The 27,968-nt window shown below is 54.7% G+C and overlaps 3 protein-coding genes across 5 annotated transcripts; 1 reads left to right on the forward strand and 2 right to left on the reverse strand.

Annotated features, from left to right (window-relative positions):
- Positions 1 to 5,445: 5,445 nt before the first annotated feature.
- On the forward strand, positions 5,446 to 11,220 carry LOC309850815 (uncharacterized protein). Its single transcript, XM_082705287.1, has 4 exons — positions 5,446 to 5,937; positions 6,432 to 6,514; positions 9,317 to 9,413; positions 10,824 to 11,220. Exons 1-4 carry the CDS (start codon positions 5,732 to 5,734, stop codon positions 10,885 to 10,887), a joined length of 450 nt encoding a protein of 149 aa, XP_082561413.1. The 5' UTR covers positions 5,446 to 5,731; the 3' UTR covers positions 10,888 to 11,220.
- Positions 11,221 to 12,493: 1,273 nt separating this feature from the next.
- Positions 12,494 to 16,536, reverse strand: LOC309850807 (testis-specific serine/proline-rich protein). Of its 2 annotated transcripts, XM_082705271.1 has the most exons (4): positions 15,478 to 16,536; positions 14,324 to 14,423; positions 13,136 to 13,310; positions 12,494 to 12,996 (listed from the first exon to the last, which is right to left on the reverse strand). In XM_082705271.1, exon 1 carries the CDS (start codon positions 16,429 to 16,431, stop codon positions 15,562 to 15,564), a length of 870 nt encoding a protein of 289 aa, XP_082561397.1. In that variant the 5' UTR covers positions 16,432 to 16,536; the 3' UTR covers positions 12,494 to 12,996; positions 13,136 to 13,310; positions 14,324 to 14,423; positions 15,478 to 15,561. The 2 variants fall into 2 exon arrangements, with proteins under 2 accessions (XP_082561397.1, XP_082561396.1); XM_082705270.1 differs by having other exon boundaries at positions 12,494 to 13,310.
- Positions 12,494 to 27,937, reverse strand: ST6GALNAC2 (ST6 N-acetylgalactosaminide alpha-2,6-sialyltransferase 2). Of its 2 annotated transcripts, XM_082705255.1 has the most exons (10): positions 27,480 to 27,730; positions 22,400 to 22,460; positions 19,862 to 20,036; positions 19,059 to 19,227; positions 18,518 to 18,656; positions 17,280 to 17,383; positions 15,478 to 15,561; positions 14,324 to 14,423; positions 13,136 to 13,310; positions 12,494 to 12,996 (listed from the first exon to the last, which is right to left on the reverse strand). In XM_082705255.1, the coding sequence occupies exons 1-9, from the start codon at positions 27,602 to 27,604 to the stop codon at positions 13,143 to 13,145; spliced, it is 1,125 nt and encodes a 374-aa protein (XP_082561381.1). In that variant the 5' UTR covers positions 27,605 to 27,730; the 3' UTR covers positions 12,494 to 12,996; positions 13,136 to 13,142. The 2 variants fall into 2 exon arrangements, with proteins under 2 accessions (XP_082561381.1, XP_082561382.1); XM_082705256.1 differs by having other exon boundaries at positions 12,494 to 13,310; positions 27,480 to 27,937.
- Between the last annotated feature and the right edge of the window lie 31 nt (positions 27,938 to 27,968).

Raw genomic sequence — 27,968 nt, forward strand, 5'->3', positions numbered from 1 at the left:
AGTGAGTCACAGCACGCAGCCCTGAAAGAAGCCAGACCCCAAAGAGCACCTACCCTGTGAATCCATTCATAGGAGATTCTAGAACAGGAGGAACTAATCTGGAGTGGCAGAAAGCAGATCAGCGGTTCCCTGGGGCCAGGGCTGTGAAATAAGCAGGAAGGGGCCCTTCCGGGTGCTGGAGATGTTCTAAATCCTGACTGGGCTTGTGGTTATAGGGTGTGTCACTGATGGGACTATTGAATCCTACATTTTAAATGCATGCATTTTATTGTATGTATGTAAATTATACCTCAATAAAGCGACTTAAAGAGTTTAAAATGACTTAAAGAGTTTAAAAACAAAACAAAATAAAAGCCAGATGTGAAAACAAATAATCGTTAAGACTGAGTATCCTAAAAAGTGTGCTCAGATAACAAGGACCCCTCTCCCCTGGCCCATGGAGGTGCTTCTCGTGCACTGTTCTTAATGTCCTGGTGAGCAAAGAGGCTCAGACGGAGGGGCAGCAGTTCTCGAAGGGTGACTCAGAATCAGCAGGGCTGGGACCACGCTCAGAGCCCGCCTGGGTGCGGAGCCTGTGTTACGCCAGCCTGCGGCAGACCACTCCGAGGAGAGCTCGGACCGCTGCAGCTTCTCAGGTGAGACTTTGCAGAGGAGGTGTTGACACAGGAGTTGGAATTTGCTTAAGCAGAGGAGAGGATGCGGGGAAGGAGATTTCAAGGCAAAGGGAACATACAAAAATAAGGACAGGCTGGGCAGCCTTGGAGAAGGCAGGACTCCGGGGGAGGGAGAGATACGTCCCGAAATGAGCAGAAGAGGTCAACAGGATATTGCACGTACTTCATATTCATTTATTTTTTTAAGAACCCATGAAGCAATAATTTTACAAGAGGCAACAGCTCTGCTGAGCAGGCAGGGGATGGGTGTGCTCTTGGCAAACACAGGAAATAACCACTGCGGTGCCAGGGCACCTCTTCTGAGGGAATGGAGTACGCCTTGTCATAATTCTCCTCCAGGAGGTTACAGGTCGTGTGGTCCACGGGCCCAGGTTTCCGCTGAACACCACTGGTGGCGCTCTGTCGTGGTCCCGAGAAATCCCAGGGTGGAAAAAAAAAACCCTCTGTGCTTTTATGCTGGGCTTTCTAGCTGGCTGAAGTCAGGTCACTGGCGTGAAGCAGAATGTGTCCCATTGTCATCCTGTGTTCTTCCGGGAAACTCCGCACAGCCGCAGGGATCAGAAGCTTTGAGGCTGGACTGTCTGCGGTCCGATCTCAAGGCTCCCACTCACTGATCACGTTCACCTTCCTGTCCTTTGGCTCCTTTTGTTGCAAAAGGGGGAGGTGGTGATCGTAAGAGGGCACATTGGAGAACCAGACCCATCAAGTCTGAGGCGTTAAGCGCCTACAGCTTTTTGTATGCTAGTCTGGCCTTAATACATCGTTTTTTTTTTTTTTTAAAGGCTTCGAGCAGAGCCTGGCCCAGAGCAAACACTTAATAGACAGTAGCTTTTGTGTTTTCAGAAAGGGGATGTGCACATGTCAGCTCATTCCTTTTATTTTGCCATGACCCGTTCTTTCAGAGAATTATAATGACAAGGATGTGGTACATGTGGATCGTATCATTTAGGATGATTGTGACTCAACAGAACGCCCAACTTAGGGTGGCTCAAACAGTATGGAGATTTCTCTTTTAAATCTCACATTCTGGGGCACATGGGTGGTGCAGTTCGTTGAGCTCCCGATTCTTGGTTTCCGCTCAGATCACGCTCTCAGGGTCGTGAGATTGAGCCCTGCATTGTGTGTGTGTGTGGGGGGGGTCTGTGCTCAACGGGGAGTCTGCTTGGGATTCTCTCTCCCTTTCCTCCTGCCCCTCCCCATCTCTCAAATAAATAAATGTTAAAAACTCTCATTCTGTGTTTCACTGAAACATGCCATTGCTTGCAAAATGCTTCTCACATTCAGAAATATTAAGATGAAAAAAAAAATGTGTCTGTGAGTTCAAACAAAAGGTCTGAAGGTACGGGGCTCCAGGGCTGGGGTTTCGGCAGTTCATCATGAAGACTCTGTCCTTTGTTTCTACCCTGCCACGCCAGACCTTGGATTCTGGCTTTGGAAGAAGCCTCAGGGACGCAAGAAGGCTGCCACAGCCTTAAGCAGCCTATCTTCACAGCATCCCGAAGCCAGAAAGGAGGCTGTTGTTTTTAAAAACAAGAAAATGGGGCGCCTGAGTGGCTCAGTGGGTTAAGCCGCTGCCTTCGGCTCAGGTCATGATCTCAGGGTCCTGGGATCGAGTCCCGCGTCGGGCTCTCTGCTCAGCAGGGAGCCTGCTTCCCTTCCTCTCTCTCTGCCTGCCTCTCTGCTTACTTGAGATCTCTCTGTGTCAAATGAATAAATAAAATCTTTAAAAAAAAAAAATAAAAAAATAAAAACAAGAAAATGTTCCCAAACTTGGCATAACTGCATCACAAATCCTTTTCTGAATTCCCGGCAGAAGAAATAGATTTATCATAAGGGTCTGGTCTGGTGGCGACTCAGCAAGATCGGCCCTCAGGGCTGGGGAGGAGCTTGCCTCCAATGAAGCGCAAAGCCCATCAGTAGCTTTGTTCTGTTGTGAGATGGAGGAGGAACAGCTGTGGGCCTCCCGTGAATTACCGGTCAGCTGCTCCCAACTAAGCAGCCAGCCACTTGGGATACACCAACCCACCTTCCTGTTCTTGTTAATGACAGCAGGGCTGCCTTTTCCCAGTTCAGAAATTAACCTCAGATTCTAGAGACTCAGTTTCCTATTAATGTGGGTTTCAGATACCATATCTGAAATCCCATCAGTGAATGGAACCCGATGAGCCAACCACCAGAACACAGGAGACCAACTGACTAGATTTCCCATCTGTGCTGGGAGCCAAGGTCCTTGACCTGCACAGAGGACATGGGCCCTGATCAGCCCGTGTTGGACTTCTGTCACTGACCACTCGACTGTGTGACTCTGTCCTTATCAATAAATACAGATCCACACTAGCCGTGAACAACGGCTGCATAGTAATTCTACCGCACAGAAAACTCAAGCATCCCAGACCTCGGGGTGTCTGGCTGGCTTAGTGGAGCACGCCACACTTAATCTCAGGGTGGTCGGTTTAAGCCCCACACTGGGTGTGGATCCTACTTTAAAAAAAAAAAAAAAATCACAACATTTAACGCTTTGGTGTCGACAGCTCTGAAACCCTGCCTACTCATTCAGACATCTGATGCATTTTTTTGTTGTCTTTCCCACTGATTTCTTTTTAAGATTATTTATTTATTTGAGGGAAGAAGAGAGAGAAAGCAAAGGAGCAGGAGCAGAGGGGCAGAGGGAGAAGCAGACTCCTCACCAAGCAAGGAGCCCAATCTGAGCCTCCATCCCAGGACCCTGTGATCACGATCTGAGCCGAAGGCAGATGCTTAGCCGCCTGAGCTACCCAGATGCCCGTCTTTCCCATGGATTTCTGGCCTGCCCAGGCAGTGTGCCCAACAGGTGTGCAGGCCCAAGCCTTCTCACTGCATTTTGCTCTAGCCTCTTGGCCGCTGCCAAAATCACAGGACAGGTGCCCATCATTCCGGCTAGTAATTTCACCCCTGATCACCCCTGCAAATGCACAAAACCCCTCTTAGCTCTTCTCGCCCACAACCAGAAGCTCTGTAATAAGGGTGTAGACACATACACGGTGCAGTCCAACTTAGTGGTGAAAGCTTGGACTTTACAGGCTGGGCTCAAACCCCGACTCCAGCAATGGCCGGTTGTGTGTGAATTTGGGAAAGTTACCTCATCACTCTACGCTTGCATTCCCTCCTCTGTGGGGTGGGGGTAGTGGTGGTGCCCTTCACAGGGCAGTGGTGCACATTAAACAAATCAGTGCAGGTCCAGCGCTCCAGGAGTGAATGGCACATACACATAGTAAGCGCTAAGAGGTATCCATTCTCGCTGTTTTCTCCTACAGCAGGCCGCTGGCCTGCATACCAGCCAGTTTGGGAACTTCCACCCTTAAAACTCCCTCTTCAGGGGTGCCCGGTCAGGTCATGATCCCGGGGTCGTGGGATCGAGTCCCCCATCGGGCTCCCTGCTCAGTGGGGAGTCTGCTTCTCTCTCTCCGTCTCCCTGTGTGCTTGTGCTCTCGCTCCCTCTCTCAAATGAATAAAGTCTTTTTTTTTTTAAAGATTTTATTTATTTGACAGAAAGAGATCACAGTAGGTAGAGAGGCAGGCAGAGAGAGGGGAAGGGAAGGAAGCAGGCCCCTGCTGAGCAGAGAGCCCGATGCGGGACTCGATCCCAGGACCCTGAGATCATGACCTGAGCCGAAGGCAGCGGCTTAACCCACTGAGCCACCCAGGCGCCCCATCAAATGAATAAAGTCTTAAAAACAAACAGAAAAACTCCCTCTCCAGGGGTGCCTGGGTGGCTCAGTCGGCTAAGTGTCTGCATTTGGCTCAGGTCATGATCCCAGGGTACTGGGATCAGGCTCCCCGTTCAGTGGGGACCTTGCTTCTCCCTCTCCCTTGGTGCTCTCCCTCTCTCAAATAAATAAATAAAATCTTAAAAAAACAAAAACCTCCCTCTCCAAGTCTGAAGTGAAAGGAACTTAAGTGTACATGGAAAGAACCCATTCCCCTTTTGGTATTATACAAAACAGTGTCTTCAAGGGTAAGCTAGAGAAGCTTCAGGGTCAATTTTACAAGCTAGAAGTTACTGAGAGGTGAGCCCACGCGTGTCTGTTGGGAGTGTCGTGAGAGAGGCACCCGAATACCAACCACGTGAGGTGACGACATTAGTGAGAAAACTAAAATAATTAAAGGAGATCTTTCCTGGGGCTCCTGGGTGGCTCAGGTGGTAAAGTGAGGGCCTCTTGGTTTCCTCTGGGGTCATGATCTCAGGGCAGTGGGATGGAGCCCTGGGGCAGGCTCTGCGATGTAGTCTGCTTGAGATTCCCTCCTCCTGCTTTGTGTGCTCTCTCTCAAATCAATCAATCAACCAATCAATCCATACATCCATCCATCAATCTTTTTTTTTTAAGATTTTATTTATTTGACAGAGATCATAAGTAGGCAGAGAGGCAGGCAGAGAGAGGGGGGAAAGCAGGCTCCCCGCCAAGCAGAGCCGGATGTGGGGCTCGATACCAGGATCCTGAGATCATGACCTGAGCCGAAGTCAGAGGCTTTAACCCACTGAGCCACCCGGGTGCCCCTCCACCAATCCATCCTTAAAAAGAGACACAGAGGGCGCCTGGGTGGCTCAGTGGGTTAAACCGCTGCCTTCGGCTCAGGTCATGATCTCAGGGTCCTGGGATCGAGTCCCGCATCGGGCTCTCTGCTCAGCAGGGAGCCTGCTTCCTCCTCTCTCTCTGCCTGCCTCTCTGCCTACTTGTGATCTCTCTCTGTCAAATAAATAAAAATCTTAAAAAAAAAAAAAAAGTTAAAAAAAAAAAGAGAGACACAGACGTCTCCTGACTCCCACCTTGAAGAAGTTACAAATTAAGGTAGGCAGACATAAGCAAATGTGGCAACCTCCCCACTCGAGGTCCCCTTGAACTTCCTGCGCCACCCCAGTCTGGGCCAGGGACAATCTGTGGACCCAGCAGATAAATGACGGTAGCTGAAGCCACCGCCTTGTCGTCCTTTTCTTCCGAGATCAGGGCTCCCACCCCGCGCTCTCTACTGTCCCTGGTGGCGGAAACCGTCTTACCCCCAGCCCCACAGTGGCGCTGAGGATGCGACCGCCTCCCAGCGGCTGTTGCTTGGACTACACTTCCCATGAACGGTTTCTCAACATCGCGAGAACCCTCGCGAGATGTCTGAAAAGACCTTTACGCAGGCGCGGCTCCGCCTTCTTCTCTGAGGCAGGCCGCGTGGCCGGGAGACATGGCGGCTTCTCTCTGGAAAGAACGGGACGAGCAGTCTCGGGCCTTTGGCCGGGGTAAGTCGGTGGAGGTAGGAAAACGAGGTCTTCGTTGAGCCGGCGCTAGTTCATTCGACTACCCGTCCTCAGAGGCGGAATGGGGACGGTAGCCGGTCTCCTTCCTAAGACGGCTGGGAGGCTTGGGTCGAGTCCTGGGTCGGAAGACGCTTCCCGAGCCGCGCGTGTAGACGGGAGAGCGCTGAGGCCCTCCTCTGGAGCCGGAGCGCCCCTTCTGGTTCGGGGAGAGCTGCTTCCGGCCTGTGCAGCCCCGGGCGTCGCACAGCCACCACCGTGTGCCCCGCGGGTCTCCGAGGCCGGCCCTTAATTCACGTCCAGGGTTAGCGGCCAAGTCAGGCCCCTCGTGGAGCGCCCGGAGGACGCCCTGACCCGTGCTTCTGCTTAACCCTGCAGACAGCCGTGGGTGGGACTGTCGGGTTTGGAAAGCCACGACTCTGCAGCCCCCCACCCCCCCGTTCCAAGTTCATTTTTTTTTTCTTTTCTTTCCCCCACAGGCTTTTCTTGGGCGTCTGCGGAGACCGTGAGCGCCAGACCTGCAGGCTGAAGCTTAAAAGTACCAGATGGATCCCTGACGTGGGTAAGGACGGGGCCCGGCAGGACCTGCGCGGTCACCGCACGCGAGCAAGTCCCGGCGGGGGGGGGGGGGAAGGGCTGCCTCGCCCTTTCTTCTGCTGTTCAGTTCGGTTTTGGGAGCACGTGGACGCAGGAGTCTCGTTCGGGTGATGAGCGGGGTCTGGGCCGGGGTGATTTGCGGCCACTAGGTGTCGCTGTGTGGAATCGGGAGAGTCCCTGCCCCCGGGGTGGAGGAGGGGAGACCGAGTCAGGGCAAGGCTTCTGGCAGGCCGGGGCTCAGAGTATTTGTGGATGATTTCAAGTTAACCCTTGTCTGAAAGGACGTCTTTTGTGAGGAGTTCTGACGCCTCGAGGCTCAGCTTTTTGTTTTTGTTTTAACAAGTTTGGGTACTTCAATTTCTTTCTTTTTCTTTTTTTTTTTTTTTTTTTTTTTTTTTGAAATTTTATTTATTTGGCAGAAACGCAGGGAGAGAGGGAACACACGCAGGGGGAGTGGAAGAGGGAGAAGCAGGCTTCCCATGGAGCAGGGAGCCCCATGCCGGGCTCCATCCCAAGTCCCTGGGATCCTGACCTAAGCCCAGGGTAGACACTTAACGACTGAGCCACCCAGGTGTCCCCAGAGCTCAGCTTTTTAAAATACCGATCTTGAGAATAACACCTGGACGTCATTTCTGTTAGAGTGAAGTATGTTACCCACATTTCTCTTAGAGATTAAAATGTTGACTGTAAACTTTGAGAAAAGTCACGTGAAAACCATCTTAAGCTGTTGAGTGTAAGGATTTTTTTCATGAAAATTCTATAAATGGGGAGGTTTTCTTTTTCTTTTTTTTCTTTTATTTCTTTCTGTTTTTAAAAAATAAGCTCTTTGGCGGAATTGCAGAGATTAGGGCGCCTTTAGTGTCTGTTAGATTTCGAGGATGTGAGCCTCCCAGAATTGTTCCTACCCAGATAAGGGAAGGAGTGTGGAACTCTGCTAGCGTCCTTGCCAAGCAGTCTCCCAGACAATATTTGATACAACAATCTTTTTTTGTTGTTTTAAGATTTTATTTATTTATTTGATAGAGATCACAAGTAGGCAGAGAGGCAGATGGAGAGAGAAGGGGGGAAACAGGCTCCATGCTGAGCAGGGAGCCCAATGAGGGCCAGGACCTCAGGATTATGACCTGAGTGGAAGGCAGGGGCCCAACCCACTGAGCCACCCACGTGCCCCTGTTACAACAATCTTTTTTTTTTTTTTTTTTTAAGATTTTATTTGACAGAGAGAGATCACAGTAGGCAGAGAGAGAGGAAGGGAAGCAGGCCCCCTTCTGAGCAGAGAGCCCGATGCGGGACTTGATCCCAGGACCCTGAGATCATGACCTGAGCCGAAGGCAGCAGCTTAACCCACTGAGCCACCCAGGTGCCCCTGTTACAACAATCTTAAGTGGACTGGATACTTTCTCCTTTGCTAGTGAGTGAACAAACAGGCTTAGAGTTCTACAGCTGTTTCTTGTTTTTTAAAGAACCATAAACATTTTGTGGGAGTGCTGTTGGATATTTTAGTTTGATTGAGAAATAATTGAGTTACGAGTAGCCCAGGCGTTCTTCACGAGGGTGGAGTGCACTGATGGGTGCTGCTGAGTATCCTGCAATGCATGACAGCCCCCACCACAGAGAACTAGCCACCCAGAAAGTCAGAGCTGAGGCCGAAGCTTTGTATTAGATGGACTTGAGAGCTCTGGGCTCCAGTCCCAGCCTGTTACCAAATAACCCCACCGGAGCCTTATTTCTTTGTAAAATAGGGTTATTGTTTTCCAGATCTGGCTATACATCTAAGGCTGGAGAAGTACCTCTCCAGCCATGGTTGAGAATGACCCTGGAGTGAGGCCCAAGTATTGTGTGGCTGCCCCAAGAGCAGTCCTACAGGAACAATTAGATGATCTGATCCACTTTTAGCTCGGGGAATTTTTATTACAGCAAGATTACAGCACTGGCTATTTATAAGTAGCTCTTGGGGCAGATCTATAATCCTTTACTTAAAAAAAACTGATCTAGCTCTGTGGATCATGTTTACGCAGAGGAGAATGAAGGAGAAAATGACCTTGTGTGGCGGTGCCTCCTGGCAGAAGGTTCCTTTGTACAGCTGGCCTTCAAAGGGATGTCCCAAAGAAGTAACTGCACTTTTTAAAAAAGATTTTTACTTATTTGACAGAGATCACAAGTAGGCAGAGAGAGGGGGGGGAAGCAGGCCCCCCGCTGAGCAGAGCCGGATGTGGGGCTCCATCCCAGGACGCTGAGACCATGACCTGAGCTGAAGGCTTAACCCAGTGAGCCACCAGGCGCCCCGGTAACCGCACATTTTATTGACACTGGAAAAATACTCCATACATACTCTGCCATCAGGCACTTCGTGTGGGGGACTTTGTCTTTAAAAGGGCAGGAAGTGTCAGTCAGGTCCGAGATGCTGGGTACATCTAGGCACTGGGTATCAGCAGTTTTTACCTTGGAAGGAAAGTTCTTTTAATAAAGTAGACAAGATTGAGAATTCTTATGAGGGAAGTAAAGCAGAATTTTGTAAGGACAAAGTGGCCTGCGTGTGCTAGAAGCGTCAGCCCTGGGGGCTGGTGGATTGGCTGGAGCTGAGTCCATGATGATCTGAAGTTATCCCTGTCTGAAGGCAAAGAAAGGCCTTTCTGTGGAATATGGACGTCTGAAACTCAGTTCCCAAGTTCACTTTAAGGGAAATTTAGGCCAGATTTGAAAGTGAGCGGCTTGAGAATTAACCTGTGTATATCTTGATTTTTCTTTTGCAATTTCTCCTTGCCAGGTACAGTCCCAGCCTTGGTTTCCAAGGCTGGAAAGGATCCTGCGGAGGCAGCTGGTGGCCGAGTCCACTTCCCTGGGCCCGAAGCGGAGACTTGTGTGTAAGTAGACCCCTTTCAAATAGACTTGGGTGGGAGGTTTGTTTGCCGCTCCTGCCCCGGGTTTAGGATTGTGTTGGGGGCAGGGAGATTTTAACATGGGTTAGTTTCTTTGGCTGGATGTCTGCAGTGTGTGAAACAGAACGCAGCTTCTCTGCCTGAGGTAAGTGAGAGGACCCCTCCCTAGTTGCTTGTCGTCTCTGTTTTCATCTTCCGTGTCCCTAGGAAGCCCCACAAGCCTGTGATGGTTAGTTATCCCTGTCCGAACATCTCGGCTGAGGGGAAACCGTCTACTCTGAGGCATCGGGGTTTGGCTCTTTGCTCTTAAAGGTTCAGGCTTCATCGGGAATCAGCCTGAATGGACTCCAGAGGGAATTGTTAACCTCACCGAGACCCTGGTGACATGCGTCATCACTCTGCAACTTGAAAACCAGTAGTGTGGCTGCCCTGTCACACTCTGGGCCCTTGATCAGTGGTCATCCTCAGGGCACAAGCTCTGAGAGGGGGCAGACACGGGCAAGTAGCCCAGTTTCGGGTCATGTTCTTACTGTGGAATCAAAGAGTGCTTGTCCCATATTTGAAGGAAATGAATGCGCTCTTTGAAACTGACGGGAATGTCGGATGTCTGCCAGCTGTGGCAGGACTGGGACCTCTCTCGGCACCACATTGTGACATTCGGGAAAGAAGGGCTGCCGTGGCGCCAGCAGAGCTATTTGATTTCCAGGTGCTTCGTTCACACTACCAGGGAGCTCTCCTAGGGGTATCTCGGATCCTTTCTGGACAGCGTAGTAGGCATGGCGCTGCTCCTGGCATGGCCCAGGGCTGAGTGGGCTGGCGTGTGACCAAAAAGTACTGGGCAGGGTGGTTGTCTGGCTTTGTTCCCATTTAAATGCCAGGCTTGGAGTGGGCAGATGGCCTTTGTTGTTGAAATTGGGAGGTATGTATGGGCTTTTTGTATTTAAGGTCACATAATTGTTCAGTCACCAAGGAAGCTAGATTTGGGGTGAGATTTAATAAGCCTGAAGACTGGCCCCAGCAGTTTACAGCCTGTAAGTAAAACAGTAAAAGGACGTGGTAGGGAGTCTGGAAGTCAGCTGCTTGCATTATCGTTGATACAGAGATTTGACTGCTCTGTGGGACTCCTGTAGACCTTCAGGTTTGACTTGAAAAGTTTTACCTCCAGAAAAGGGTTGAATGAGACGGTCTCCAGTGCTTCTTGGTGTTTCTCCCCTCCCCGGGCCCTGCTCCCTTGGCGCCTCAGCTGGGGAGGGCAGCCTGCTCGGAAGCGGTCTGTGCCCGACGTTCGGTTAGAACGAGTGCTGCGACGATTGCCTTTCCTTCTCTAGATCAGGCTTTCAGTTTTGAGGCCCGCACTTGACTGGCCCGTCACGCGACTCTCCTTTGGTCTTGCAGGTTCTCTCCTCCGAGACGCCAGATGGAGCCGCGCTGCGTCTGTGCGAACTGTTCATGCCCATAAACCGAGGCCCCAGACGGAGAACAGTTGGAAGGAGTCTTTGGATTTTCTCTTCAAAAAGGAACCAAATAATTTGACAGTTTACCCCGAAAAATACCTGGCGGTTAGTCAAATCAGGGCATAACTAGGAACATGGAACCGATCTGGGTGTGAGCGGCGCACTGGCAGGAAGGCGGTGATTGTGAACAGAGAATGACGTGTATGTGCTGTGTTTTGGGGAGTCTGAGGGGAAGCAGGTGTTTGGCCTAGAAAGAGGTTTCTCAGAGCGGATTTCCTGTGAAGTTAATGTATCTTGGGCTTAAGATTTGAAGTATAAATAAAAGCTTTTTAAAAATGGGATTCATGTTGAGAACCTCATAAAGGGATTTTATTCTGTGACTCAGCAAACGCATTCTTAAATGAAGGCTTCACCGAGTACTGTTGTTTTTAAGAGGGGCAGAGGGAGGGAAAGTCACAAGCGGACTCCACGCTCACTGGGGGGCTCTGGGCTCAGCGGGAGTCTAGTTTCTCTCCCTAAGAGTGGGACACTTAACCGACTGAGCCACCAGGGTCCCCCAACTTCCACAGGATGCAATCAGATGTTTTACAGGTTTCCCACTAAATTGATTTTCTGCTTCTCTTAATGGGTTACCATCCACAAGTGTAACGTTAGCATTTCTCAAATCTAATGGATTGACAAAGATTCTGATCGCTACAGATGTGAGCGGAACAGGGACAAGTGAAATGTCCTGGATACAAGGAATTCAGTCCTGACTTGGGCTACGCTGGCTATCCTGACTTAGGGCAACTGGATTTCTTCACTAGCAACTGATAGTAACGGTCACTGTCAGATGGCGGAACGCACTGACCATACCGTGTTTCCCACATTTGACATTTTCTTCTGGACCAGTGATTCTATCCAGAGAAACATACTTAGGACACTGCTGTCCTTGAGACTAAGGGACATTTCCATGTTGCCAAGCTTAAGAGAGGCCGTGGCCTCCCGCTTGCTACTCCCCTCTCGTCTAAGCTGCTTCAAGTAGGAAGCAGTTTCAAGTAGCTGCCTCGGTCGTGAAAGTCCAGACCTTGGATCACATACTTGAATTTCTAAAGTAGAATTTTGATTTTGGTGACAGTTACCCTCTTGGTAAGACGCTGATAGGATCTACCTTCCAAAATCACAGAGCCAGAGGCCTGGTCCCAGGCCTTGGTGAATTAGCCAGTGGTGATCAGTGCCACCTTGGGAAGGTTCTTGATGTAGCCAGTGTAGCGGATCAGACTGGAGCTACTAGTCACAGGGCCAGTAAATCCCAGGGCTTAAGGGCTATGTGCAGGTGACTTGGTTAGTTGAGACTTAACCCTTCCAAATGAAGCCCCTGTGCTCTAAAACTGCCTGGATTTACTGAAGCCGCGATGTGAGGTGGGGAGTTCTTCACCTGATCTTGCACTTCAGTGGCCAGTGGTAATGGATACAGTGGGACTTCCACAGGTGGGCAGCCCTCTTGTGCACTCGACCCCTGTCAAATTACCAGGACTGGCCCATGGTTCTTGAATTTTCTGAGTGATCTGCCTGCTAAACACTCTGGTGTGCCACCCCGTCCCTGTCCCCAACACACAGAAAAGACGCAAGGGTCATCCTGTCATTTATGCAAGTACCTAGTTCAAGTTACATTCTACCTTTTGCGCTCCCACTTCATCATGGGGCAGAAGGAAAGTGGTCATGTCCTCGGGTGGTGTACGCATGTCTTAGAGTCTGACGTCGTGGAGTTGCTGGGAGGCTGGACATGGTCGTGGGAGGGTCTGGCTGGCGAGTGTGCGAGCTTGCACTGCTGCTTGACCCTGGTCAGTGGAGATGTTGAAGTCGCCGCACCCACATTGTCAAGTTCTCTACCAACGGCTGGCTTTGAGAGCCTCTGCTCTGAAGTGTGTTTGCCCTTCGCTGGTGAGGGTCACAGTCTCATATTACATTTACTTCAGTTTTCAAACACCCAGCAGAGCGGTCGTCTCCCTTCGCCCAAGGTCAGGATATCTGTCTCCAACCTCGAGCGGAGTCTTCTTGGAGAAACCAAGAACAAGATAGGGTGTCCTGCAATGAACAGCTTTGGAAACAGTCACAAGTCCAGCTCGTGCTCCCTAGAGAAGAAGGGGTTGGTGGAGGGGAGCTGGAGCCCTTCTCAGAGGCTGAAAAGACTGGGGGCCACCTAGGCCACGTGAGGGGCCAGGGAGGGTGCCCACGGGTCCACAGCTCTGCAAGAACAAAGGGCTTGGGTACTTCAGGGTCAGCGCTGGTACAGTTGAAGGATGCCGGCCTTGTGCAGTTTCTTCCACAGGGTGGCTTCCAGGGACAGGTCGTGGTTCACGTAGAAGATGAGTGGCTTCTTAATTCGCTCGAAATAGTGGTCTGAAAATTTCCAGTAATTGCTTGTGATGAATCCATAGGCACTAACCTGGACAAGGACAGTCACTGAATTAGCATTTACTGAGCTCTGTGCAGATAGATTTGTGAAGTGACATGAATTGGGAAAGGCACCCCCCCCCTTCCTTAATGCTGTGTGGAAAGCACAGGCGAACAGTAGTCGGAGCTCATGCTAGCGGCAGGCCGTGCGCTCTTGTACATGTTCTCTCGGCCTCGGGAGAACCTCAGGGGTTCTCCCCATCTCACAAATGGGGCAGCGCTCGGGGGTAACCAGCCACGTCCTCAGTCACGAGCTAGTGAGTGGCCAGGCTGGGCTTCAAAGTCAGGTCTGTGATTCATGATCAAAGCCATGATCTCTCTCCATTGTTAAGTGTGAGGTGGGGTAGTTGTTGTAAGGGGAGCGCAGGTGGGGGACTGCTGCTTTAAAAAAAAAAAAAAAAACTGGGAAAAGGAAGCGGACAGTGTCTTGGGGTGGCCCTTGGCTTCCGGCTCTTGTGCTGGCCTTAGTGGGGGTCACTGCCCTTCTTTGAAAACCGCTCCTCCACCTCTGCTGGGCTCTTGGGGGCGACCCTGGGAACATCTCAGGCAGTGATTTCAAAAGCTCTGTGTGGAAGGCTAAACCTGCTGCCCAGCTCAGTTCTAGAATGTTCTCCCAAAAGGATGTCCTTATCCACTCCTGTTGCAATTTTGCTTTCATAAGAACAGTTTGATAACATGCTCCTTAAATACCACAGGGGTGAAGGACAGAGGTCCCCGGGCAGGCGGCTGCTGGAGGAAGGTGAGGCCCAGCACCTGTCCTGGGAAGGTCCCTGCCAAGCCCGCGCGGAGGTAGCTGGGGAGTGGCACTCCCTCCCGCCCCTTCCAGACACCCGCTTTTGCTCCTGTGGCTGGAGAATCCCTTCCCCATAGGGGCAAATTCCTTCCCCAAGGGGACAGGGGCAGGGCCAGTCCCAGGCCCCCTGGGGGTGACAGGCCTCCTGTAGGGCTTATCAGGTCACACCTGCCCCCTGCTGCTGTGGGCTCCTCAAAGAGAAGGCCTCTTACCTGGTCACAGGTGTGCAAAGCCGTCAGCAGCATGAGGGCCCCAGTACTAGGCATATATAGGTCTCCAAAATTTGTGTTAATCAACTTTGATTTCAAAAACCTGGAGAGGAGAAGCGGCATCAAAACTCAAGGAAGAGGTGTAGGTCTCAGTGGATGGTTGTGCCCCTACGCTTTCCAGCGACCCATTCCGACTGGCTGGAGAACCGTTCAGAACTTCCCGGCTCTTCCCCATTTAGGAGAAAACCCAAACAAAGCAAACGCAATCTGGGTAACAGAATCAGGTGAGAAGAGGCGCAGGCCGGGGCAGAACCGCAGGTACAACCCTTCCGTCGGCCCGCTCTAGAAGCGGGCACCCAGCCTGACTGCCCTTCTCCGCTACACCTTGCCTTTGGCCCTGGGCTAAGTAACCACAGTGGCTAGGGGATGGGCGGCCTCTCGGTCTAGCCTGGAACCTGTGTTTCTTTCCTCAGATTTCAGCCCAGGAGGAGTCCTTAAGAGTCACATGAGCAGGGCACCCAGGGCCTGGGCCCGGAGTCACTGGTGAGAGAAGTGTGCACACACTCTCAGAATCCGAGTGAGGCCACACCGTGGTGGCCACCCCGGATTCACATCTACGCTTTGCCAGAAAAACCACCTGGCCTCCTGGAGAGTCTGTTTCTTCCTCTGTGGATGGCGCCCAGCCGGCTCCAGTCGGGCCACCCAGAGCCACACCCGCCACCCTCCACCTGCTCTGGAGGGGGCCAGCAGGGGGCGACAGCAGGGCTTCTCGGCCATGGCGCTATGGACGTCCAAGTAATTCTTGGTTGGTTGCAGGGGCCTTCTGTGTACGGTATCCCTGTCTCTGCTCGCCAGTGGCGCTTACCTAGTGACAACCAGAACGGCTCCAGAGAGGGCCATGTGACACCGCCCCCGACCATTGGAACCGCTGGTAGGGGAGAGGGACTGAGGGCGGGAAGGAGGGGTGAGAGCAGGCTGTTATTCCCGGGTTCCTCCCTGTGGTCGCCTTGGAATGCCCGCGTTTGGGCCCAGAACAGGTTGGCCGTCCCTGTGGGTTCCTGTCCGGGGCGAACAGCCTGCAGTGACGGGTTGGTGTGCAGGGGGATGGGAGGGGGAGCTGTTCTCTGCGTACACACCCCTCCCCTCCCAACACCTACCTCTCTCTCAGGTAGCTGATGAAGTCTGGATGTAGTAGCTTGAATTTCCTGGCAGAGGCTTCCGGTCCGAAGTAGGTCTGAGGCCTAGGACCCACGAAAGAAGTGGACAGAGCGGCCCTGGCCGTCGTAGGGCAGGCTGGGGAGCGGGGCGAGGGGAAAGGCGCTGGGCCTGCGGCGGTGCGTGCGGTATGGGCGGGGCTGGGCGTAGTAGCGGGAGAAGGGCGTGTAGAAGGTGGCCGGCAGCACCGTGGGCACCACGTGCGGCTTCCCGCTCACCAGAACCTCGGTGGGCGGCGTGTAGGTGAGCGAGGAGGGCGGCGTGAACAGGGACGGAGGGGTCGGGAAGGAGCAGTTGACCCGGGGGTGGTGGGGAGGCGGCGGGAGCAGGGGGAAGTAGAGAGAGTCCGGCAGAGGAGGGGGCTCCCGGGCCGGGCAGGGGAAGGAGCAGGGGAAGCACTGGTTCTGGGGCAGGGGTGCGGTGGGGGGCTGGAAGAAGGGGGGTTCCTTCAGGAAGCGGGGCACGTAGGGGGCGATGTAGGAGGGGACGCCCCGAATGGGCCCGATGTAGGAGGCTGAGGTGGCGGGGCTGCGGGAAGGGGACCGCGGGATGGGCACGGGAGGAGTCTGCGAAGAGTTTCGGGAGAGGGATTTCAAGCCAGACTGGGAAGGAGATTTGGAGGTGGGGGGCGTGGGGTTTTGGGAAGACCCTCGGGGCACATGTTGGATATGAGGGCTGGGGGTTAGGGACGAAGCCCGGGAGGAGGGCTGTGAGGCAGTGGGGGTGACAGGGTGAGAGGGGGGCCGGGAGGAAGAGCCCCGGGTGGGGGACGGAGAAGGGGCTGAGGCAGCAGAGCCGGAGTTGGCCTGCTGGTTGGAAGGGACGACGTGGTTGGACCGGGACTGGGAGGGGGACTGGGTAGGGGACGGATTGGGGGTATGGGAGGGGGAGCTCATTGGTGTTGGGGAGGCTTACGACCACCCGATCGATGTCTCTGAGCCAGCCCCCCCAAGGGCCCAGTCCCCCCCGTGTCACAAAGCCCACCCTCATGACCAGAGGCCGCGTCAGGAGTGATTGTTGGCTCGTCATGGGGCGGAGGGCTGCAGGTGGGCCAGAGTAAGCGGGCCTGGCCTTTGAGGGCTTAATCCCTAAGGACCTCAGAATCTGCTCTTTCGGGGGTGGGTGGCCTGGTCCCGGAGCACTGGCATAGGAAGGCTGGTTTTTGTGGCCGCAGAGGTGGCAGGGATACCTAAGGACTTGACTCTGGGACGAGAAATTGTCTCAGCACCACAGGGGGAAGGTCCAGCTGAGGCCAGGACAGGGTTCAAAGGAGCTGGACACCGGCCTGCTGCCCAGGAAGGTGCGGGAGAAAAGTCAGAGTGCCCTTTGTTCTCCTCGCGGTCTCTGGGCCCTTGTCATCTGCTCTCCACTTCCTGGGCACAGTCCTGGGAGGATGCCCACCGGGACGAGTGGCGCGGACGCCAGCCCCCCCCGCCCCACTTCGCTTCCAGACACTGTGTGCTCAGCCGGCCAGCAGTCAGGAGCGGACAGGCACGGCCCGTGCTGCCGGCTACGGGGGGCTGTGTGTGTGAGGGGACAGCAACCCTTCGGGGCTACAGCCTACCGCCTCAGGTGGGCTCCTGGGGACCGGGAGGGCTACCTGGGCTCCTCTGGGGGAGGGAAAAGAGCACAATTCCCCAGGTATCTGTTGAATTCTTGGGGATTTTCTTGCTGTCCTCACCCACCTTCCCACCCTGACAGTGGGTCCAGCAGTGCCACATCCCACACCAGCTTGGCCACTCACCTGTCCCCTTTATCAGGGCCCTCGGGGACATCCACACCCAGAATGGCCGATCTCAGCATCACATAGTCCCGGATGTCAGAGGGGATGAAGATGTAGTGCAGGTCCTGTCGGGGCGACAGAGACACTGACCCAGTCCCTGCAGCCCCCCAAACAGGACCGTGTCCTGCTCAGCCCGCCACCGGGTCCTGCCGCCCGTCCTGATGGGAGAACTTCTGCTCTCTGCCTGGAACCCCCCCCCACCCCCCCCCCTGCTCACTGGTCTCCCTCTCCTGGTTTCAGTACGTGCTCGCAAATCTTCGGGCATGCTGCAAGAGGCGCGGCTTCCTTGCCATCCCCTTGAGTGACTAATGGATAGAACAAAGCCGAAGGGCTGGTGTGTGACCTTGGGGATGAGGCCGTAAAAGGCACTGCAGCTTCCTTGACGCGAACTGCCACGATCTTGAGGACACTTTAGTGGCCTCGAGAGGTGCCACCTTGACTGTGGCCTCCGTCAAGCCTTCAAGTGCCCGTAGCCCCTGCGGATCCTGGCAAACACCCAGATCCTGAGCTAAGACCACCCTGCTGAGCTGTTCCCAAATTCCCGACCCCCTGAAACTGTGAGATAATAAATGTATGTTGTTTAAAGCTACACTAAGTCTGGGGTGATGTTAACACCGTGGTAACTCAGGCAGGTAGTGTGGCCAGAAATATGCTCTTTCTTGTTTTGTCAAGAGCTAGGAGAGGTCCTGCTGTGGCTAGGACACTCCTGAATTTCCTGCTTAGAGGAGGAAGCTTCTAGAAACTCAGCCCAGTCCTATCTAGCACCACAAGGCCCTGGGATCTCCCCCCTTTATGTGACACCCAGACGGCTCCTGAAAGCAAGAGTGGTGTTCCCGCAGCTGGGAACAGTATCAAGAACAGTGTCAAGAAGCTGGAGGCGGTAGGCGGCCTCGGGTTCCGGCTCCCCTGCTCCCTGGCTGGGCACGCAGCCCCGGGCCTTTGAACCTCAGCCTCCCTCACAGGCTGCTGTGGGGTCAGGAAGGCCACTCAGGGAAATGGGAGACAAGCCCTAGTGCTCATGAGTTCAGGGGGGCCTGGAGGCAGCTGACTTTTTCAGCGGCCCCATCGCAGGCACCCAGTATCCCGGCACAAGCTCTCTGCCTACTGGACTGGGGCCACTTGGTTCGCCACACAGAGGGCGCTCTGGGAACTCTGGCACTGACCGTCCGTGACAGTGGCAGGCCCATCGGAAGCCTCACCTGGCCTTGTGGCACGGAGGTGAAGCCGAAATGCCGGTAGGAGATGAGGGAGTTCTTCATTGTGTTCACGGTGAAACCGTAGAAGGAGGTCTTGGTGCCCACATCCTTCTCGAAGCCTTTGATCACAGCACCATTGAGTCTGGTCCAGACAGAGGCCCATCAGCCTCCCGATGGTCACACCATGCTGTGCTGTACTTCCGCACCCGTCCCCAGGCCTCTGGGCAGACCATGTCCCTTGCCCAGGGAGGCACCAGCGCTGGTGGCCCGTCCCACCCAGCCCATCCCCATTCCTCCAGACCTCAAGGAAATGGGCACATCTGGCCCTGGCGGCTCCCCCCCAACCTGCTCAAGGCACCCACACTCCACCTTCAGGGACTGTCCCTCTGTATGCCTTTGTCCGGGCCCGCCTGCCCATTCCAGGGCCGCCCCTGCCCGTGGCCCTCCCCGAGGATGCTCCCCCAGGGGCCGGTGGGGACTAGCTCCGTTTCCCGCTCCTCCCCACCTCCTGCGCCCCATACCTGAACACGTAGTTACCCCATACCTGAACACGTAGTCATGGGCGTCGATGTTCAGCCCCTGGCAGGAGCCATTCAGAATGCCGCCGTTCCCCACCACCGCACAGCGAATGCACTTGGAGGGCGGCTTCCCGGAGGCGGCGTATAGCCTGGAGCTCTCAGAGCCATTCAGGAGGCTCAGGGTGGAGTTGATGGCTGTGGGTGCCAGACAGGGCAGGGCGCCATGGTGTGTGTGTGTGTGTGTGTGCTGTCCCATGGGTCGGGGCTGTCCCGAGAGACTGTTTCTGGCACGCCACCTGCCAGAGGCCTGACAGCCCTAACCAAGGCAGGAGGGTGGTGGGGGAGGGGCGCGTTGAGCGCAGTGTCGGGCTGAAGCGGCGGGGGGGGGGGGGGGGTGGATTCGGCTGTACCCTCAGTCACCTCAAGAACTTGAATCACTAGTCCTCTCAAGACTGAATGTTCCACAGTAAAATAATCTGAGGCTCGCGGGGGTTGGGGGACAGAGTGAGCGTGGGGGCGGGGTCTCTGGGCGGTTTCCCACTGCGGGAACCACGGTTGGGCTGTTCTTGACCACCTTTGGACACTGGTCCCAGGAGCTGCACATCAACCCCTCCCTGACCCCTGGTGCTAGCGAGTATAGCAGGTATCACACAGCAGCGGGGGAGGGTCCGAGCCCGGAGACCTCTTTGGGAGCAAAGGGGCAGGGTGGGGTGGGGGTGGGGGTCCCCATAAGGTGCTGTGAAGGCAGGGTCGGCACGTGGGCCCAAAGCAGGAGGAAGGGATTCTTTGGGGTCAGAGGGCTGGGCAAGAAGCAGCCGCTTCTGGTTACCTTGGCGGGAGAGCCCCTGCCAGCCATAGGGGGCTTTATGCTGGCTCAGCCTGTCCCAGAGCTCCTGAGTGAAGAGGGCCCCCGAGAGCAGCACTGGAATGGAGAGATCGAACAGGGTGCGGAAGCGGGGGTGCTTCTGGATGGCCTGATAAAGTGGGTGTTGGCAGTGCGCGCTCTGTGGGGCAGGAGGCAAGAGGGCCAAGCTCCATTAGCTGGGGGCTGTGGCCGGTGGGAACCTTCCTATGGGAGCTGCAGACCCCTGCAGGATGGTTGGGGGGGAAGATCTGCTCTTCGCCTCCGGACTTGGTCCACCAAACCTGCCTACTGAGCTGGCTTGCGGCACAGCAGCGTGGTGGGGGTCAGCTTTCTGGATTTACCCAAGCCCAGCCCTCTCTCTGTCTCTCCTGGATGCCACACTATCCAGGGCCTGATGGCTCTGGCCTCCTGCTCCTTCAGTTCACACCTAGGGAAACTGTGGGGCACCTTTCCACCAAATGTGTAAGACCTTTGAGGGAGGAATTCCAGCCTGGGCTTTGGAATCCGTCAGTCTGGACCCAAGCCCAGTCTGGCCATCCTCACCTGCCTGTAGCCCCTAATGTCTGAATCCCTCACTGCCTTGGCCCGGCTGGGGCTCCCCTTCCCACTGAAGGGGGCTCTTTGCTAGGCCGGTGGTTTGACAAGGGCAGGAAAGAGCTGTACGGTAAGTTCTGCTGTAATGTTACCTATGGATGCCCAAAAACCAGCACACTAGGCAAAACGGGTGCCGGGTGCCGTCAAAACCACGGGGCTTTGGGGCTAATGGGATCAGGGCACAACACTCAAGAGCTTGGTCCGTGATGGTTGATGGACAAATGAGGGGCCTAACAAAGCTGGAGGCCCAGGCTCACTCACCCCGTGGTTAAGATCTGCCGCGCTCTACTAAACACGTGGCCCTTGGCCTTGGAGGAGACTTGAGGTTTGCTTGTGCGAGTGGGCATCAGAAAGATGGGAGCTCGGGAGTTACTGGGGAGTAGTGGAAAGAGGGTTAGAACCCTGAAGTGCTTATCTGACAGGCACATGTGTGCGCACCTTGCATGTTCCTCGTGGCTCCCTCGGGTTGGGCGTGGGTCTCTGCATTTACTCTTTGCGTTTGCAATGACAGTCACCCAGAGGCAAACACAAAGTTTGTGTTATGCTCAAATTGTTTCCTATGATACCAGTCTTGCTGGAACAAATTCACATTTTCAAAGCAGACATTCTAACAGAACTGACTACTAATTTCACTACCGTTCAGTTCATCTCTGGGGTGTTTTCCAGGGCCTTCTTTAAGAGAGGCCAGGAGAAAACTCCTCAGTCTTTGTATTGGGAAAGGCTGTGCTTCAACTGGGCAGCTGGCTTGCTATTAGCTCATGGACACAATGGCAAATTTCCTCTTCCCTGTGGCCACCAGGAAGCTCAGGGCCAGATCTATGGCCTATCCCTTACACCTTGTGGCCCATTTTCCATGCAGTTATCTACATGACATTGTTTGATTCTCCTACCTTTATACTGCCATTTCTTCATTTTATTCTATGTTTTTGCCTTGTTATGTGTATCCAAAAGCCACCCGGAATCCTTTTTTTTTTTTTTTTTTTTAAAACCTGGTTCAGATATGTTCGCATCAAGCAGCTCAAGGTGCACAGGGCTTTAGGAAACTTAAAGACGGCCCATAAGCTCCCATAAGATGCTTGAGGCTTCTCTTTGGCCCACCCTGCCTCTGTTCTCAAGATGGGGACCCCCCTCACCTGCCCAGGGCTACTTGCTCCGTCTCTGTACAGCTCAGCTGTCGCTATGTTCCACGCACAGTGAAACCTTTTCTCCCCTAAGGCCACCCTAACAAGTCCCAGGTTGGTGTCTTGGGCACAACTCTTAAACCTGAATGAGCCAGGACCTGACCTCTCTGCCTCACTGTGTCCATCTATAAAAGCCACATGAGAGGGGTGCCGTGGGGCTTTTGCGCGAGAACGTGGGCGAAGTGCTCGAGGCAACACGGTTCATGATAGAGCAGGGCCCAGAAGGTTCTCAGCCCCGTGGGCAAGGATGGAGCATCTTTCCAAGGTTTGCTCGTCTACTCCATGGAGAGCCGTTTAAAAATTGTGTGAACTCCATAGCAAGAAGGTATTTTATAGTAAGAAGGTGCCTGGCTGGCTCAGTCTGTACAACACGTGACTCTTGATCCCAGGGTCCTGAGTTCAAGTCCCGCGGTGAGTGCAAAGAGTACTTAAAATCTCAAAAAAAAAGGGCATTTTGAGTAGAATATCAAATTCACGGGCCTTTTAAAGATAAATTACAAGGCTTCCCAAGAACTCTTCTCCTGGCTACACCCCTTCTCTGCTCCTGGGGTACAGGGAACCCTGGCGGCCAGGTCTGGCTGGCCGCTCAGCTCGAAGCCTCCTGTTTATGGGGTCCGGAGAGCTCCCCGCAGCAGTCTCACGAGAACGTTCTCACTTGCTCTCTTTGTCCCCAGCACCCCGCTAACTGGAAGATGCTCGAAACTACCAGGACAGTCGGCCATTGTACCTTTCTCGGTCCAGCGTTTGATGCCTTGTGTCCAAAGAATGCTCGAGATGATGTGGCATTCCTGGGGGAGAAGCAGAAGTAAAGCAGGGCTCAAACCTGTCCCTCGGAACCTTCTGTCTGATTCTTAGCTCCGGGGGCTGGTAAAGCCTGTCAGAGTCAAAGATGGCATGCCTTTGATCTTGCCGTGCTCTGATTTGGGCCTATGTCTCCCACTTTAGGAACAAAAATATGGTCACATTAGGGGCTCCTGGGTGGCTCCTTGGTTAAGCATCTGCCTTCGGCTCAGGTCATGGTCCCAGGGTCCTGGGATCGAGCCCCACATCGAGGTCTGTCTCCTTCTCCCTCTGCCTGCTGCTCCCCCTACTTGGTCTCTCTCTCTGTCAAATAAATACAATCTTTTAAAAAATATATATTGTCACATTAGTATATTTTGCTCAGCTCTCTAAACCCAGAAATCCAAGAAATCCCATGGCAAGTGGCAAAAATGTAGAGTTTACAGAATTGTGAGATCTGGTTCAAGGATGAAATACACTAGGCGAGCTTGCCAGACCCCTTCCGCCATCTGAGGAAGCTCCCTGCCAAGTCCCCAGAGACAGACGGTCGGTCTCAGATGACACGGTCCCCCTTCCCCTTGGGGTCGGTCATCCTGGCTCCTGCCCTGTGGCTCCCCACAGAAGACACGTGTCTGAAGGCTCACTCCCTAGGTTTATACCCCACGGTCTAGGGAAGTTACTTCTAGAAGCCTTGGTGTCTATATCTGGGCAGCAGATATAATCAAGTAATTCATTATCATTATTAATTGTATCACATCTCCAGGATGCCTGGGTGGCTCAATCGTTAGGTGTCTGCCTTTGGCTCAGGTTATGATCCTGGGGTCCTGAGATCAAGCCCCACATTGGGCTCCCTGCTCGGCGGAAAGCCTGCTTCTCTCTCTTCCACCCCCACTTGTGTTCCCTCTCTCTTTCTGTGTCTCTCTCGGTCAAATAAATAAATAAAATAAAAAAAAATATATCGGGCGCCTGGGTGACTGAGTGGGTTAGGCCGCTGCCTTCGGCTCGGGTCGTGATCTCAGGGTCCTGGGATCGAGTCCCGCGTCGGGCTCTCTGCTCGGCGGGGAGCCTGCTTCCCTCTCTCTCTCTCTCTCTCTCTGCCTGTCTCTCCATCTACTTGTGATTTCTCTCTGTCAAATAAATAAGTAAAATCTTAAAAAAATAATAAAAAAAATATATCACATTTCCAGTTGTTGGAAGGGTTCACACAGAGACACGATATTATCTCACACAACAAGTGTCCTCTAAATGGTAGCTATTGTTACCTCAAGGAGGAAGGGAAAGTACCTTGTTATGACAACCTCTAGGACTATGTCCCTTCGGGAGGGAGGGAAGGGGCCCGTGTTACTGCTCCGCCCCTACTCCCACCTCCCAGGCGACCCCTGCATTGGGGGAGACAGCAAAGAGCGTGGAAGGAATAGGGGCCTTTGTCTACTCCAACGGGTGTCGGGCTTCTCCTGGACTCCTCTCTGCCCCGGCCCCCACAGCCACAGGGAAGCAGGTGGGGAGGGCTTTGGATCACCAGGCTGTTTGCAAGGAAACAGAGGCCTCTTGTTCCTTGCTTCTGACCTGCTGAGCCAGCTGGGCCACAAGGGAGCCCGTGACCTGCCTCACTTCAGGTGAACCCCTCGGGGCAGACGGGGAGGGGCGGGGATGCTCCCTTGCCCCATCTCTCCCTTTCCCCCTCAGATGGCCACCTGCCCCCCCACCCTGTGGCTCCTCTCCTCAGTACAACAGAACAGCCTCTCAAGAGGAACCGGGACCCCAGGACACAGCCTCAGGGGAGGTTCCCCGGGAGCATCTGAAAAACACCTGCGCACAGGGCCTCACCCCTGCAGTTCTGATCTGACTGGTCTAGGCCTCCTCGCCAGGTGATTCTCATGGGAGCTGGGCTTGAGAACCAGAGGAGGGAGCTGCTGGCCAGGGCAGCTTGGAGACCAGAGGGATAGAGTTGTGGGTGAGGGGCTGGGGAGCCCCCCTCCTAGTTCTGTTTTGCTGCCCTGAACACCCCAGTCTCGGGGAGGCCTGCTTATCTCCAGAACCCCCCTCGGTGCTCAGTGACTTCTCCCAGCCCACCTTCTTAGGAATTCAAGGGCTTCTAGACACACCTTCTAGATGAGCCCAGAAGAAGTGGAGAAGGGAGCCAGCTCCCCTATGGTCCTCCCGCAGGTTTCACTGGCCTGAGGAGAAATAAGGGCCTTGTACAGTAGTCCTCCCCTACCCTGGGGGTAAGCTCCAAGACCCCCAGTGGAGGCTGCGACCGTGGACAGTACGGAACTCTGCGCTCGCTATGTTTTTTCCTCTACATGCAAAGGAACACTAAAGTTAACTTTATAAATGAGGCACAGTAAGAGAAAAACAACAATTGATAAAATAGGATGATCATAACAATAGAACGTGAATGTGGTCTCTGTCAATATCTGACTCTGTGAATATCACCCTTCTTGCCCCTGTGGGAGATGACAAAATCGGAGGGGGAGGGAGTGATGGCCGCACTGTGACTTACCGTTAGTTCAGGCTCCTACTGACCTGTCTGTGGGGGCGGGGGTGGGGGTGGGGGAGGCCGATCTGCTTCCAGACCTGATTGGGGGTGAGTGACTGACACAGAGGAAAAGCCAAACTGCATATAAGGAGATAGCCCTGCGGTGCATTTCCCATAAAACAAAGTCTACTCAATTTGGATCTACTCTTAGGAATTCTAGGCCCCTGGATGTCCTTTCTTTTACAAAATAAAGGACAACAGACACTGTCAGATAACCGCGGGCGGGACCTATATCTATCCTTACCACCACCACCCCACCCTTAAAAAGGATTTTCTTAAAAATTACTTTTTTCCCTCTTATTTATTTATTTATTTATTTGACACACAAACACACACACACACAGATCACAAGCAGGCAGAGAGGCAGGCAGAGAGAGGGGGGAGGGAAGCAGGCTCCCCACTGAGCAGAGAGCCCCGATGTGGGGCTCGATCCCAGGATCCTGAGATCATGACCTGAGCTGAAGGCAGAGGCTTAACCAGGCTAAGCCACCCAGGTGTCCCCAAAATTGCTATTATGTTTTAAAGATTTTATTTATTGGGGTGCCTGGGTGGCTCTGTTGGTTGGGTGTCTGCCTTCGGCTTGGGTTGTGATCTCAGGGTCCTGGGATCGAGCCCCAGGTCGGGCTCTCTGCTCCGCGGGGAGTCCTCTTCTCTCTCTCCCTCTGCGCCTCCCACTGCTTATACTTTCTCTCTCTCTGTGTCAAATAAATAAATAAAATATTTAAGGGGAAAAAAAGATTTTACCTATTTATTTGACAGAGAAAGACACAGCGAGAGAGGAACACAAGCCAAGGGGAGTGGGAGAAGCAGGCTTCCAGCGAAGCAGGGAGCCTGATACAGGGCTCCATCCCAAGATCTTGGGATCATGACCTGGTCCAAAGGCAGAAGCTTAACAACTGAGCCACCCGGGCACCCCTCTTTTTTTTTTTTTTAAAAGACAAGTCTAGATATCCCAATGCCTGGAAACTCCTGACCCAGATTCTTCTGCCACAGGTGAATTCCCGGGCTGGCTTCCCCTGTCCAGCCTGCAATGACAGGCCCGCAGGTGCGGAAAGACCAGGCCCCAAGGCACCCCAGTCCCTTCCCAAGCTCTCCAGGTGGCCAGGCCATCTGCTTTCCCACCCCAGGGCCCAGGAGGGTGGGACACCCAGCCTGCTCCCCGCTGCTCCAGACCCAGCCGCTCCCCACCCACGCACCCCCTACAGCGGGGCCCTCCTGGCCAGCCCCTGCGGCTCAGCCAAATCGCAAACCTTAGGGGAACAGCAAGAAAACGGACACGTTCTTCGCTGGTATGAGCTTTTTAAAAGATGAAAGACCTTTCAAAACTTCCGTGGAGGCACAGTGGATGTCCCACACCCTCATATTTGAAGTTTATTAGATACTTTCAAAGGATGTTGAAATGTGTTTTAAAACATCTTCACGTAAAATTCACAAAGGATTTTCTTAAACCACACCTTCCACCTTCCAGGCCCTCGCCTTCTGCAACTCCTGACTACGCTCAGGTGTAGTGGCTCCAGGTCCCCGCGGCCAGAACCGCTCTGTTGTAGAGCCACTGGGTTCCTAAGGACTTGCAGGTGTTCTCGAGCTGTTTTGCAACTTTAGATGCCTCCGGACCGCGTTTCCTGAGAACTAACAACTAACTTGCCTTTCATCCCGTTGGTTTGGTGAGGAGCGCGCAGGTGGGGAGGCGCTCGGAAGGCAGAGCCCGGCCTCGCGGGTGGGCGAGCCTGTGGGGGGCCCTGGCGGTCCCCCAAATCCAGACTCCTGCTCAGCTCGATTCGCCTCCCGGACGGAAAACCAAATTCTTCCGGGGCTTCCTCAGTACCTGGCACCATCACCTACCGACGCAGGCTCGGAGCTTCGTCCTCGCCCGGCACACATGCAAGGCAGGTGTGCGCTGGGCGAGCAGGAGGGAGGGGAGCCGGGAGGCGGGTGTCGGGGGCGCTTGGACGGAGCCCGGGATCGGCCGCGGTCCCGGGGGGAGGCCGCCGCTTCGCCGGAGCGCGCCCAGACGGCGCTTTATCAAAATAAACGGAGCGAACGGCGCGCGGGCCAGAGCGGCGACCCCGCGCGGGCGCGGACGGAACTGGGAGTCTTGGGTCCCTCGCCCAAAAGTAGAGTCAGAGAAATGTGACATTAGCGAGGGACGGTTCTTGACAAAAACGAGGCTGTTTTGTCCGACCCCGACGACCCTGCCAGATCTGGACAAAGTGTTTGGAATCACGGCCGGAGGGTGATTCCCACCCTCGAGGCTCCGCGGAGCGAGTAGCCAGTGCGCAAAGGGGCGAGATTCCCCTCGGGCCCCGGCAGAGGCTGTGGGGCCGGGGTGGAGGCTTTGGGGACAAAGGGCCGCGGCCCGAGTCCCCGCCGCGAGCCACCCCAGGGAGGCCGACGCGGCGGGCGGACTGAGGGGCCCGGGCTGGGCGCCCCGTGCGTCCCCCGCGCCACCCCCCACACCCCCCTGGTCGGACGGCGCCGCAGCCCCTACCTGGCTCCGGACCGGGGCCCCGGGTACGGCCCCACTGCCGAGGAGTACAGAGTGAAGAGGATCCCCGAGCAGGCGGCCGCGAGCAGGAGCAGCAGCCAGAGGAGCTGGCCGCGCGGGAGCCCCATGCAGCCCCGGCCTGCGGGCGCCCCGTCCGCCGCCGTCCCGGGCCGAAGGGAGAGGCCCGGGCGGGCCGGGCCGGCCTCCCGGAGGCGGCCGCCCAGCCCCACCGGCCCTGCCCTCCTCCAGCCCCCGCGGCGCCTCCCCGCCCAGCAGCTCTCCTCCTGCCCGGGCTCGCCGCACCCTCGGGGGGGTGCGTTGGCGGGTCCCGGGGGCGGGCGTGTCGCCCCCTCCCCCACCCGCTCGCGGAGCCGCTCGCGCCCCTCCGGCGCTGTCCTCGTTCCCCGGCACTTGGGCTGCGGGCACCTGCGCGAGCCGGGGTTTGGCCCGGGGGGTTGTCCGGCCGCGGTCAAGGGCAGGCGCGCGCGGGCC

This window comes from Mustela nivalis (genome assembly GCF_964662115.1).
Source record: "Mustela nivalis genome assembly, chromosome: 17".
Classification (NCBI taxonomy): Eukaryota; Metazoa; Chordata; class Mammalia; order Carnivora; family Mustelidae; genus Mustela; species Mustela nivalis.